This window comes from Excalfactoria chinensis, chromosome 3 (assembly GCF_039878825.1).
Source record: "Excalfactoria chinensis isolate bCotChi1 chromosome 3, bCotChi1.hap2, whole genome shotgun sequence".
NCBI classification, from domain to species: Eukaryota; Metazoa; Chordata; class Aves; order Galliformes; family Phasianidae; genus Excalfactoria; species Excalfactoria chinensis.
The window spans coordinates 26,342,557-26,355,596 of record NC_092827.1 but is presented as its reverse complement, the minus strand read 5'-3'; the positions used below and the strand labels follow the sequence as shown (position 1 = coordinate 26,355,596).

General features: G+C 35.5%; 1 protein-coding gene across 2 annotated transcripts in view; it reads right to left on the bottom strand.

Moving 5' to 3' along the window:
* COL19A1 (collagen type XIX alpha 1 chain) overlaps window positions 1–13,040 on the bottom strand; it is a 181,761-nt gene that overhangs the window by 145,482 nt on the left and 23,239 nt on the right. For both annotated transcript variants that reach the window (XM_072333644.1, XM_072333645.1), the window contains exons 5-8: window positions 4,502–4,625; window positions 3,853–4,128; window positions 2,141–2,221; window positions 345–470 (exon numbers count right to left, since the gene is read on the bottom strand). In XM_072333644.1, the coding sequence (XP_072189745.1) occupies window positions 345–470; window positions 2,141–2,221; window positions 3,853–4,128; window positions 4,502–4,625 (607 nt within the window). The remainder of the gene's footprint in view (window positions 1–344; window positions 471–2,140; window positions 2,222–3,852; window positions 4,129–4,501; window positions 4,626–13,040) is intronic.

Genomic DNA, 13,040 nt, shown 5'->3' with positions numbered 1-13,040 from the left:
AAAAGCAACCTATTCTGAAGTAAAAATGTTTACACTATATTTACCCTAATAAAATAACAGTAGTAATTCTCATTTTTACTATTGATCCTTGCTTTTTGGTTGCAATCAATCCAAAAATCATAGAGCCCCCCTGAAATTGTAATTTTAAAATTAAATCTAAAATGTACTGTTTCTTAACTGTAAAATAAAAGCAAACATATGCATTATAATAGTCTAAGATTGTAACATTTTTTCATAACTACAGAAACTCAAGTGCTTCCTATTTTTTTTTATTATTATTTTTTAAAGTATCTAGCAGAATAAACTAGAATAATGAATTAAAAAGCAATACGAGAATGTCATACTTTAGTTGGAAAGCAATGGCATCTGTCTCCAGATTCTTGCTGTGTTCCTTGAAGAGTGTATATTTTGCTGGCATGAACAGACACTGGTGATGAAGTAGTAGCAAGTGATCCGTCCTCATGTGGGCACTAAAATAAAAGCAAGATTTGTCTGATTTGGGGTCTGCTTTTTTTAATAGATAAATACCAGCCAAATGCTATTTAACTTACTTTCTGTTTTAATATTACTGCACATACCATGCTCAGAAAAGCCACAACTGCCAAACAAAGGAATAAGCTGTAGCAAAATGAAACCTACACATTATGATCTTTCTGTACTGAAAACAGTACTGGCTAAAACAGAACTGACTGTCCCAATTCTTTTTTCCTAAAGAGCTAGACATAGGAAGAAAACATCCAGAAACTATAAAAAGTGAAAGCAAAAGATGAGGGGAAAAAATACTCAGAGGCTCTCATTAAGACACAATGAATTCTCCTGTGAGCCTTCTTGTCAGAGAAATTCTGATATGACTTACTTTTTAGTGTAGAAATTTGTGATTAAGGAATAATTCCTTTCCCTAAATTACTGAAAATTTAGCTCTTATGATTGCTAAGGGAGGTAATGAAAAAGAATAAAAAAAATGAGATGCTGAATTCAGTATGAAAGTCATTAACAAGTACTCCATTACTTTTATACCTTCAATATAAGACATGCAATTGAACCAAAGTGCTTTTATCCTCATAGCTGAAAGAACATTTAGGGTGCCATCAATAAAGCATATCCTTGATCTTTTTGCATTCATGTAGAGTTAGGGTTTATTTTTTCTTTTCTGTTTCTGTGTCATAACAGCAAATATTTTTTTCCATGTAAAAAGTGAAACTTACAGAAAAAAAATTTATTCATTTCAATTAGCTGTGAGCTTAGAAATTCAAAAGAAAGCCTGTGCTACGATCAGGAACATATTTTGAAGCATATTTAAACAAGAAGTTATTTACAATTAAGATTTCCTTTGATAATTTAGATTCAGCCTCTTTTATGCTTCTGATCCCCAGTCAGCTGTCAGCTCCCACAAAGTATTCTCAATGAGTGATGATCATAGTGCTCATGGTCTCAGAGAAGCTTTTTCTTAGAGACTGTTCATAACTAACAAACCAATATTTTAACCTGTTTGGTGTTCTGTTTTGTTTTGCTTTCCTGAGGGATTCGTTTTAATTTCTCGCCCCCACCCCACCATTCTCCAAACAAGCCTGATTTAGCAAAACAATCACATATATAATTTCTAGCATTTCTATATGCTAAATGAACATCTTCCATTATGAGCGATAAGGAAGTTTTTGCCAATCACAAAACATTCATTTTCACATGTTATTATATTGAAATAAGGGATGTACCCTTAACATCATCCTATTATTCTTCTCTTCCACTGTCAATTGGAATCTTTCACGGGCTCCTTTTGTAACGGTTATAATGCTAAAGCAGATAGATACAATAGTTCTTGAAGTAGCGTATATTATGTGAAGGTGATGGCAGTGAATTTGTTTTCTGCTCTCTGAGACTTCCTCAGTCACTAATTAAACACTAATCAATGTTAAGATGGGCATTTAAAAAGCACTAGCAGCACCCAGTGACTTTTAATGAAGTTCCACTAAGCCATTTGCTTCGGTGACAAGAAACAATGCACCACAACTCCAAATACAGCATTCATCCTTAGAGGTTGAACACTTGAATTGGACGACTCCACTGAAATTTCTTTATAACTCATTAGTAAATGAAACATTTTCTTTTATAATATCATTTTTTAGCTTAACAAATAACTTACCAGGTCCGCAGATATTTCACAACATGTGTCTTCTGTTGCAACTTTTGGATTACAATAAACTGTTATACGGTAAAGTTCAATCTGTTAATAAATACAAGAGAGGACATTAATATGCAATATAAAAAATGCATTATGGCATGTATTTCCAAGTATCTGCAGAAGAAACTCTCTCTCTGAAACAGTGCATATTTCAGAAAATACTGCAGAAACTGAAAAAGCCCACAACAAATGCTTAATTCTTCACTTAAGGAAGAAAGTACACAGACTCTTACTTTCAAGTGAAGCACAATTTAGATTTCATTTTTCTTCATGTAAATTGCAACCCTTTGTGCTGCTCTTACTATGACTACATGGGCATTTTAGCCCAATGGACATTCTCTGCAAATGTTCTTTTCAGGAGTGTGATGTAAAGGTTTCACAAGCTCTATGTCGTATGTAACTTCTATCACTTTGGACAGACCATTCCTGGGCCTACTAAGCCACCCTAAGAGAAGTGATTCTGAGCTTACGATTTCCGTTTTACAAATTCACAGTGGATGAATGAACAGTGTCTACTTTTGAGTGGTTAATCTTGCGCTGTCCAGCTTTTACACGAGTCTGTAAATATTAGAGACCAAACCAACTTATTCATAGGAAAGTCTAGAAAAAGTCTATTGTCAGAAAACAGTTTTCCTAGAATGCATCTCCTTCTGCAGTTCTCTCATTTTGTCCCTTGCAACTTGGCATTGAGAAGAATGACTATCAGTACAGCTTTGCGGCCTTCATCAGATTTCCTCCCACAAGTGTTTTTCTACAAGTGTGGAAAACTCTACTGCCAACTTTTACTTGGGATTATCCAACCAATGCCATTAAATAACACAGACTAAAAAGCATTTGTTGCTTTTCCTCTGTGTTTCTTGGAAATAATGCAATGGTACATACATTTGGAAAAAAGTTTGAACTCAATTTTACCAAATAAAAAGTAATATGAGCTTGGTCTGAGGTCTGACGAGTCCAGGTAAAGGTGGTCAGCTCCTCACAGAACTGAGTCCCCTTACAATGCTAGCTTGTATTTGCAGTGTAGTTTCCATCTTAGACTGTATAATGTACGTAATATAATGGAAACATTTGGATGACTACTATAAACTTCAAGCCAGATGCTTGAATCCTGGTAATGGGATGTCAGTATACTTCAAACAGTCATTTCCTGGAACTTCCCAATAGCTTGCTCTGATCTCTCTATTCAAGGAAACGGGAGAATATTTATGAAACAGAACAAAGCCCATAATATTAAGAGTAATTCTACATTGCCCCATTTTTCTGCAGATGAGGCAACAGCTTGCTTTCTTCAGGAATATTCGGTAACAACTTACTCTCCTTGCATCTGCATTTCCTTCTGCAGACCTTGTCCACTGTCTTTGATAGGAAGGGGTAGAAGTGAGGGACTACTTTACAACTGCCAGCTGCACCTGCAGTCAGTTACTTGTAGCTGTAGCAAAGGCTGCAGGAAATGCACCTTCAGACATTTCCTCAGTTTTGTCTTAGCAGATACTACAGCACTAAATACTATTTAGAAAAAAAACCTAAGGACTGTTAATTAAGAATTCCCACTGAAAATTAATAACCTGTTTTGAATCCTTCTCTCACACACACATAATTCTTCATGATTGTTTCAGTAAATGTATGGATAAAACATGACTTGAATTTTTGAGTTTTTCGTTGATACTACTCACATCCACAGGCTTATCATCTGCAGCACGAGAAGCAATCAGAGTCCTTCCCTGAAAGTCAATGGTGAATTTTTCATCAGTCTGCTTTCTCTCAATTAAATTACAATCCAAATACAGGGAAATGATCCCCGACTGCACGCTAATACCAAGTTTATGCCACTGCCGATCGAACAATGGATAAATTTCTCGACTCTTAAAAGTGTAATGTAGTATATTCCCCTGAGCAGATTTGGTCATATACTCCACAACCTTTTTCGAACCATCCAGGAGCACAGAGATCTGAAAGCAAGATGAATATAAAAGTTAGAATAAGAGAGTTAAACACATTTATAAAGTATATATAATAAAAATACTTCTATTAACTAGATTGAGAAGGAAATATGAAGTTTTCTTTTATGCAACTTCATAAAAATACGAGCTGTAAATCAAGCATACCTTCTACCCTAGTCTGCAGTCTTAACTGAATAAATTTCCTTAATTTTTTGTCATTTGTACAATAAATTATCAACTATTTCAAAATAGTCTTTCAATTCTTTGTAAACTATAGCTAAATTCAATGGTAAAACATCTAGTAAGTTATATTTACCATATTACATGGGGGGAAAAAAAAAACCTACAATAAATAAATAAATAAATCAGAGACAATTCTAACCTCAGGTGTATCACGCTGATTTAAGATTTGCCATATATACCAACGCTCTTTCTTGGTATTTCGTCGTATCCGGAATGTAGCAACTAGAGAGTATTCTTCAGGAAGCCCATTTGGAAACACTTGCCTACAATAGAAATGAAAAGAAAGAGGAAAAAATAAATAAATAAATAAATTAAAAAAATATATATAAGGACAAGAAACCAAAAGAATCTTCATTATTCTTATGTACACATAAACATTGTATAAACATTCTTTAAGAGGAATGAACAGAAGTAATATCTAGTGAAATCCATGCTCACTCACACTCAAAGAATTTCACTGGTTTCAGTATTCAGAAACATCACCTCTTCCTTCATGCGCAAAAAGTCAATTTATTTAAGAGAATGACAGAAAATTTACCTAATAATTTCTCTTTTTGTTTTTCTTTTTGAAATCTTAAGATACTATAAACAGATGTCTTAGAAGATCTACTGCAAAATCACTGCCATATATGAACAAACTTTAAAACTCTACTTTTCCAAGAAAAATATATATATGTATATATTTTTTGGTACACCGGAATAAGTTTCCCAGTGAATTTGTGGAATAATTTGTGAAGGATCTGTGGGATAACTTCTCTCCTTGGATGCTTGTGAAACTCAGCAGGAGATGGAATATCTTTCTGAATGAATGTCTTCCTGTGCTCAATTTCATCATCCCATTTTTACTTGAGATATGCCTCTAAAAACAGGTCTGACTTGCTACACCCACATCATATAATGTGGCAGAGCACTTCTGTGAACTTCTGAATAAGTCTGTAGTTCAAAACATGTTGCTGAAATCAGTATGTAACTAAACTCTAGAGATTGACAATTATTAAATACACACTAATTCTGAAATAAATTAAGATGGTGTCATATCATATATATATATTTTTTAATTTCTTTTATTTCTTCTGTTTGTCCTGATTATTTTCTAAAACCGAGGTGAAACAAAACCATGGACAAAAATACATAAAGTGTTAACACTGAGATTTTTTACATCTGGAACAATGCTGTTTGTTGAACAGCAACACTCTGTGTCGCCCAACTAACTACACTACAAAAGGTATGTAATGGATCAGAATGGAGGAAACTTGAGGGCCCCACTCAGCAAAAGAATTTACTCTGGTTTTCATCCCCTGATCATTTGAAGTAAATAAAACCACAAATGGGATTATAATTACACAGTAATGTGCTATAGGAAAGAGGAAAGCACCAGCTGACAAGACAATAACTGCACCACCCTCCTGGTAGGTAGTGCATTTCAGTTCACTTAGGAGATCAGGAAAAAATGCCTTCTGTCAAGAGAGGCCTGCTCTAAATCCTCCCAAATAGCTTCTTTATGGACTAACACCTCCTTGAAGTCCCTTATGTTAGGAATTACATTTCTTTGGCATATTTCCTTCACCTGATTCCTGTTTTGATCCCAGGACCAAATTGGCTGCTCTCCCACATTGTCAGCGGACCCATATGGGTTGTTGCACAGTTACAGATGTTTCATTGTCAAAAGGCAAGGCAGAAGCAAACAGGATTTGCAGTACTTAAATCTAGATTTCATCCTACTCTGTACTTTCTTTATGGCATGGGGAATATCTAAGATTTCTTACACTGAACATTACTAAAACACAAGCGCATCTCAGTAAACCATCTAGATGTCAGATTGGCCCTATGGTTTACCACGTCATGGGCAGGCTGAGGACACGGCAGCTCAGGTTTACAGCGGTAATCTACACAGGACATCTGGCTGTAGGAGCATCTGTTTAGCTCTCCAAAAGCAATTAGCATTCTCAGTTAAGTTCTTTATTAGAAGACACGTGGGAGTTTTTATTAATGGGCAAAGGGCAAACAACTGCAGGAGGGAAATAAACAGAAGTCTTCATCAAATGAAAGAAGGAGAAACCATGGTTGGTATGACATGACTACGAAACCGAAGGAAGTAATTTCTGGACATGCTAGGTATTCTAGTAAATATGGAACACTTCTTTTCCCTTGTCTCCTATTACTGCAAGCCTGACACTTAAGAGTTTTATCTAAACAAATAATAGCATTAGTCTTCTAAAATTCTGTTTCTTTCAGAATATTCTTTAAAAATGTCCTGTGAGAGTGCAAATAAAGTAATCTATGTGAAATTTTTATCAGATTATTTGGAAACAGAAAAGTTCTCATATATCAGCACTATTAAGGAGAGTAGGAGTTGACGCACCATTGGATCTGATAGAGAAAATTGCTTTGAGAAAAATGAGAAAAATACAGAAGGTTAAACAAATCCCCAGTGGCATTACTCTAATTTCAGTGAAGACAACTGAAGAAGGTAAGAAATAAGTAGAAATAAGCCAAGGATTAATTTAGATGGATTAACAAAATAATTTACTAGCTCAGGAGGCCAATGGATCCAGTCACCTACTCCAAGCAGTGGAACTTGAAAATTTGCTCTGCTTACGATGAGCTCTGTCCAGATGAGCTTTGGAAGTCTCCATTGACATAGACTATTTTACTCACCCTCTGGGAAATGTGTTCCAGTGCCTAGCCATGCACAAAGTGAATTTATCTTATTTTAACCAACATCTGGAATTTTACTTGCTATAACTTTTGCCTACTGCCTCCTGATGTTTTATTGTGAACCTTTGACAGGAGTCTGTTCCTGGCCTCTCCATAACTCAGATGTAGGGAGCAATGAGGATCCCCAAGGCTCCTCTCCCCCAAACTGAACAAGTCCATCTCCCCTGGCCTCTCCTCACATGCCATGGGTTCCAGCCCTGCAACAATCTTGGGCTTCCCACTGGATTCACCCCAGTGAGCTCTTCTCCGCTTTCCTCTCTGGGGAAGCACTAAATTGGACACCAGACTTCTGGTGCAGTCTCACAAGTGACAGTGATCTCTTTCTGTGACCGACCAGACCTAATCTGGAGGTGTTAGTCGACAGCTGGCTGAACATGAGCCAGCAGTGTGCCCAGGCTGTCAGAAAGGCCAATGGCATCCTGGCTTGCATCAGAAATAGTGCAGCCATCAATGCTAGGGAAGTTACCATCACCCAGTACTGCTGAGGCCACACCTTGAGTACTGTGTTCAGTTTTGGGCTCCTAACCCCAAGAAAGATTTCTAGGCCCTGAAGTATACCCACTGAAGGGCAACAAAGCTAGTGAAGGGTCTGAAGCACAAGTTTTAAGAGAGGCAGCTGAAGGAGCTGGACTTGTTTAATCTGGAGAACAGGAAGCTCAGGGGAGACCCTATATATCTCTACAATTACATGAAAAGAGGTTGTGGTGAGATAGGTGTCTACCTCCCAAGTAACTAGTTGCTGTGGTGGTGATGAGTTGATGGTTTTACTTAATGATCTTAGAGGTCTTATTCAACCTTAACGATTCAATGATCCTATCTTCCTAGGATAGCTAAAATTTTAGTTAGCCTTTTCACTAGAAGGCACTCAACACAGGCTGCAGCTCTATAGGGGTGCTATCTGACCAGACATTAATTCAGCATGTAATGTGCTATGGAGAGAGTCCTTCACAGGCACTGGACTTTGTGTTTGCTTCTGCTGAACTTCATGAGGTGTCTACTAGCCTATTTCTCCAGTTTGTGAGATCTTTCTGAATGGCAGCACTGTCATCAATACACTCACTATTTTCAATTTAGATGCTATGAAATGTTGCAAATAATTTTAGATTACTAAATGAAATTATTACAGCATGGTTAGAAGTGATATAAACAAACAGCAAGTCAATACTGTTAAATAAACCTATACTACAGGTATACTATACAGAATACAGATAATATACTACACAGAATACTACTCATGGCACAGAAGACAGGCTAAGACTATGCTTTACAGTTACCTGCACAGCACAATGCTAAGTACCACATATTTTATATAGAACTACTGTATACTGAAGCCCAAACTGATTAGAAACAATATTTTTATTATTTGATTAGTGTTTTCATTGTTTAGCAGGGTGAAGAAACCTTGCTTACCGAAGTCACTAAAAGATGCTTTAAAATAAGTCCCTTACATTCAACCCTCCAGTCAGCTAGTGAATGCCATGAGGTAAAAAAAACAAATGGTAAAATACCTAGAAAACAAGCATGCTACCTACTACTATATGCAATTTCCTCTAGGTTCTTATTCCTTGAATGACTTGAACTGAATGTAATAAAACAAAAATCATGCAACTAGCTTTGAAATTACATAGGTACAGATGATCCCTAAGATAGTATAGGAAAATTTCAGTATTCCTCCCATTATATTTTTTACTCTAAAAACTAAAAAAAAATAAAATAAAATAAAATAAAATAAAATAAGCTCAGTTTTAGACTTTTCAGAAATACAAATAGGATGTATACGTTCTAAACAATGAATATAAAATAACAACTGACAACAGGGAAAAAAAAGCTGGAATAGAAACATCAATATAAAATCTCTTACAGAAAAATGAGAAAAGAAAAAAAAATAATAAAAAATCTCAGAGTATTGAACTTGAACTTCGGTCTTTGAATGTTTAATATACCATTTCACCTAGATGCATCTGTCAACATTTAAACAGGATTGCCATGAAAAACTAACGAGGCATCGCACGCAGGGTGAAAACGATAAAGAAGTAGCATTAAACATTAATGAAAAAGACAAAATCAAGTTGTTCCACATGTCCACAGATGAATAAGTATTTCCTCAGAGTACTTACTCTATTCTGTGTAGAAGAGAGAAAAGAGCAACAGAAAAAATAGGAGAGAATAAGGGTGAAAGAAACCTGAACTAAACTCACCTCAGAGTCTACAGATGTAAATTACAAATATAGAGACCATTAACTTAGGTTAACAATTTCTGCTATCTAAGTCAAAAGCAGTAAGGGAAATAACAGGTCTTAAGAAAGATCCAAAACGTGCTCCATCATTGCAGAAACATGAGCAGTAATCAGAAAACATCTAAATTCCTATATGAAGAAGAAGGCAAAAGAGTATGCAGGTTAAAATAAACATGTAAATATGATCTCCAATCCAGGGGATGCTTACAGGGTTTTTTGGACAGTACTGTTTGAATTATCTGCATGACCGAAACTGAGAGAAAAACTTTCACAGGAAACATCCTTAACACTGAGACAAGACCAAGTTCCTCCATTCCTATTGGGCTTCCTCAGTTTAAGACAACTCAAATCAGGTATTATTCCTGGATGACCTGGCCTACTTTAACCTTCAAGACCGCTTAATGGACCTTTCTTCCCTCTTCTACACTGAAGCTGGTTGTGACTACAGGGACTGTTGAATTCAGTGCTGTCCAAGTTCATTATGTGCAATTTAAGCATAGACAATGGCTTAGGCACCTCTGGGATTACAGGCAGAGTCAAAGCATCTCTATGCACTTCGAAGCTAACATGAAATTTGGGTGGGAGCTAAATGCCTGGCTGCTTCGGCTGTGGTGCTTTTGTCCAGATGCCTAGGAAAATTCTGTACCTAAATGATTCACTTTTGGTGCCACCAGGGGTTAGGTGGTGTTTCAGAACAGACATTTTGAATCATTCCCTGAGGCGCCTGAAGTCTGACTAAATTATATGTTGGGTGGAATTTAGACAGTTTTGATTTCTCTCTCAGTTTGCATTGTCAATAGTATATAATGAAAAAAGGAAAGTTGATGAATGGAGCACTCTGTTCTCAAAGCAAAGCACACCCTTGGTGGAAACTGCTGAAAACAATTGCAGGAATTACAGCACATGAACTGAACTCATGAACTGAATTTTTACCACCCTAGCTTGCCAGATTGAGGTGTACTGTGAATTACAGAAAATCTAGCTGCTGGACTGGGGAGGTAAAAGAAAACAAGAAGGAAAATTGCTAATAATACAAGAATGTAGATATGTTATAAATTCAGGTAGACAGGTTCTTCATGATATTCCACAGGCTGAAGCATCAGGCAGATAACATAAAGACTAGTAATAAATACACAGTGGTGTCACAGCACCGTACATGCACCACTCTATCAGAGCTTGCATACCCTTAGTTGCAAAGGGTTTTGTTGCATTCTCCATCTTTTATCTGAACAAATTCAGCTATAATTTTCTGTTAAAACAAGTGCTGTGGTGCAAGTATAGCACAGACCATACTTTATTAGATTATTAGAAAAGTATTTTACATGAACTTAGCAATCATTTTTGTGCATACCCTCTAATGTTTGTCATGATCAAGTATTGGTAGATTTTTGGCAAAAATACTTGTTTATTCATTTGTTTCCTCAAAAGTTCTGAAAATCTCTGAAACCATCTGGTTCTCCTACTGCTCCCAAACTAAATGAAGTAATTATGAATGAATTAACTGTGTATTCACTGAGCTATAAACAGTTTTAGTTCTATCTTAGTAAAGCAGCATTGAGTTACCCATATCAGATTTAGTAAGGCAATCCTTTATTTACCTTTTGCTTTTATTTTTATAAAAGCACTAATGGAAAAGTAGCATCTATTTTTAAATCTTATGAACTCTAATTGTTCCGTATCGAATGAGAATATACTACAGTATATGACAAACTTCCGTATTTACAAGTATCAATGAAACCTCCAGCCTGCTGAATATCTTCCAGGAAGAGAAAGATGAGCCAACTTACATTTCCTGAGATTGAAGTGAGAGATGTTTAGAGTTTATGGCAAGTCATATCTTTTCCAGCTGACATATACCATTACCTGTTATATGTCACTGTAACATGACAGTGTTACAATAATTTGGAGACCAGAGCTCAAGGAGTTAGTTTAAACAACTTTCCTATCACGGGTGATGATTTATGTAGTACCACATTATCTGAGACACTGAAGTCTCTGCCTTTTTGTGTTTGCTAAAGGAACTCAAGATGAGACCAGTTATGAAGAAAAAAGCAAACCAATTCAGTTAAAATAAAAAAAAAAAAAAAAAGAGTCCATATTATTCTGAGTATTTTTATATCAAATTACTACATTCTTGATTCTCATTTTTGCCTAACTTTAGTAGTACAATAGAAGGTGGAAATAACTACCTAGAACAATTTGCCAATATCTGCCTAGAAAGGGTATTGTAAATTCTTCACAAATAAAAGAACAGCTGTTTGTCACCCAAAATAAGAAATAATTTCCCTCCAATCCATCTTCCTCAAATCACACTAAGATGTGCTACACAGTTTCATGTTACATCAGGCCTCAAGTTGTTTTCATATGACACGTTATATGATGCAACTTAAGGGAAACTATTCAGACAGCTTAAGAGTTATTAATTACTTAGGCAGAGGACAACCCACTCAGAAAATATACCACTGAATGAAAAGCTGCAAATTATTTTATCATTGAGAAAAGAGATTTACCTAAAATTTTATAAACTTTAGCATGTTTCTGTTTTTGTCTTCTGAACAGGTAGATTAACCGTCACTTCTAAAATATAGGTGGTAGAGATTTTTATTTATTCGTTTATTTATTTTTGCTGAAAGCCCACATCATTAATATGGGATTTTAAAGGACATTAATAAATAAATAAATTTGTTTGAAATAGAAATATAAAACCTATTAGGCCTGCCCAGAAAATGTTTCCCCTAGTGTTTCCAGTAGTATTCTGTTACCTAATTTATACGAACTAGCAGTGAACTCTTTGTTCTAATAGAGTCAAAAGCTAGTCTTCCAATGATTTTAAATAAGTTATGGTAACAATCTATGTCTGTTTTCAAGTTTGGTCAATTTTTGAACTTTTTAATTTGTCTGGAAAAACATCTAGAAGTAGCAATAGCTACAGCCTTAGAAGTGGTAACATAACAACAGAAATGCAAAATACAACATTTTTTTTTTTTTTCCTCATTTTCCCAAGTAGAATTCTGCAGGCTGATAAAGATTGGAGAAAATTTAAATCAGTATTTTGGCTTTTGTAGTCTTATCTTGTGGAAAACAACTTTTAAAACTTCTAATGCAGTCATAAATACACTTGCCTTGTTCACTTTGGGTTTTAAGAATCAAATAGGTCTGAGAGTAATACAGTGAACTTTCCTTCTGCCTGGAAAACAAATGTAACCCAATATAAGAGATATAACATCTTACTAATAAATACTAAGATAGTAAAAAGATGATTAAATAGTTTCAAAAACTATAAAATATTTTTTTCAAACAGCATGTTTCCAGTTCAAAAATACAATACCTTTTTGCATGCAGTAAACACCTCTTCATGTTAGTGGAACACAGGGTGACAAAAAATGACAACCAGTGAACATGGCGATGAGAGTTGAAGAAGGTAAAAGATGAAAGCCAGTGCCTGACTAGTTGAACAAGCTAAAATTTTACTCAAAAGACCTCATAGCCTGAGTTATCCTCCCACACCTGCACTGGCATTGACTCAAGAAAAAACAATGCAACGGATTGGATCCAATGTATGTACTGCAGTAAGTTGTCTTCTTATGTGCAAAGTCAGTAAAGGAAATATATATTGTGCAGTTCCTCCAGACACTTTTGAGCTAATTCAACATCAAACAGCATAGTTACTTGTGATTCAGAAAGACTGAAGTCAATCTATATGATTTGCTCAGGTCTTATATT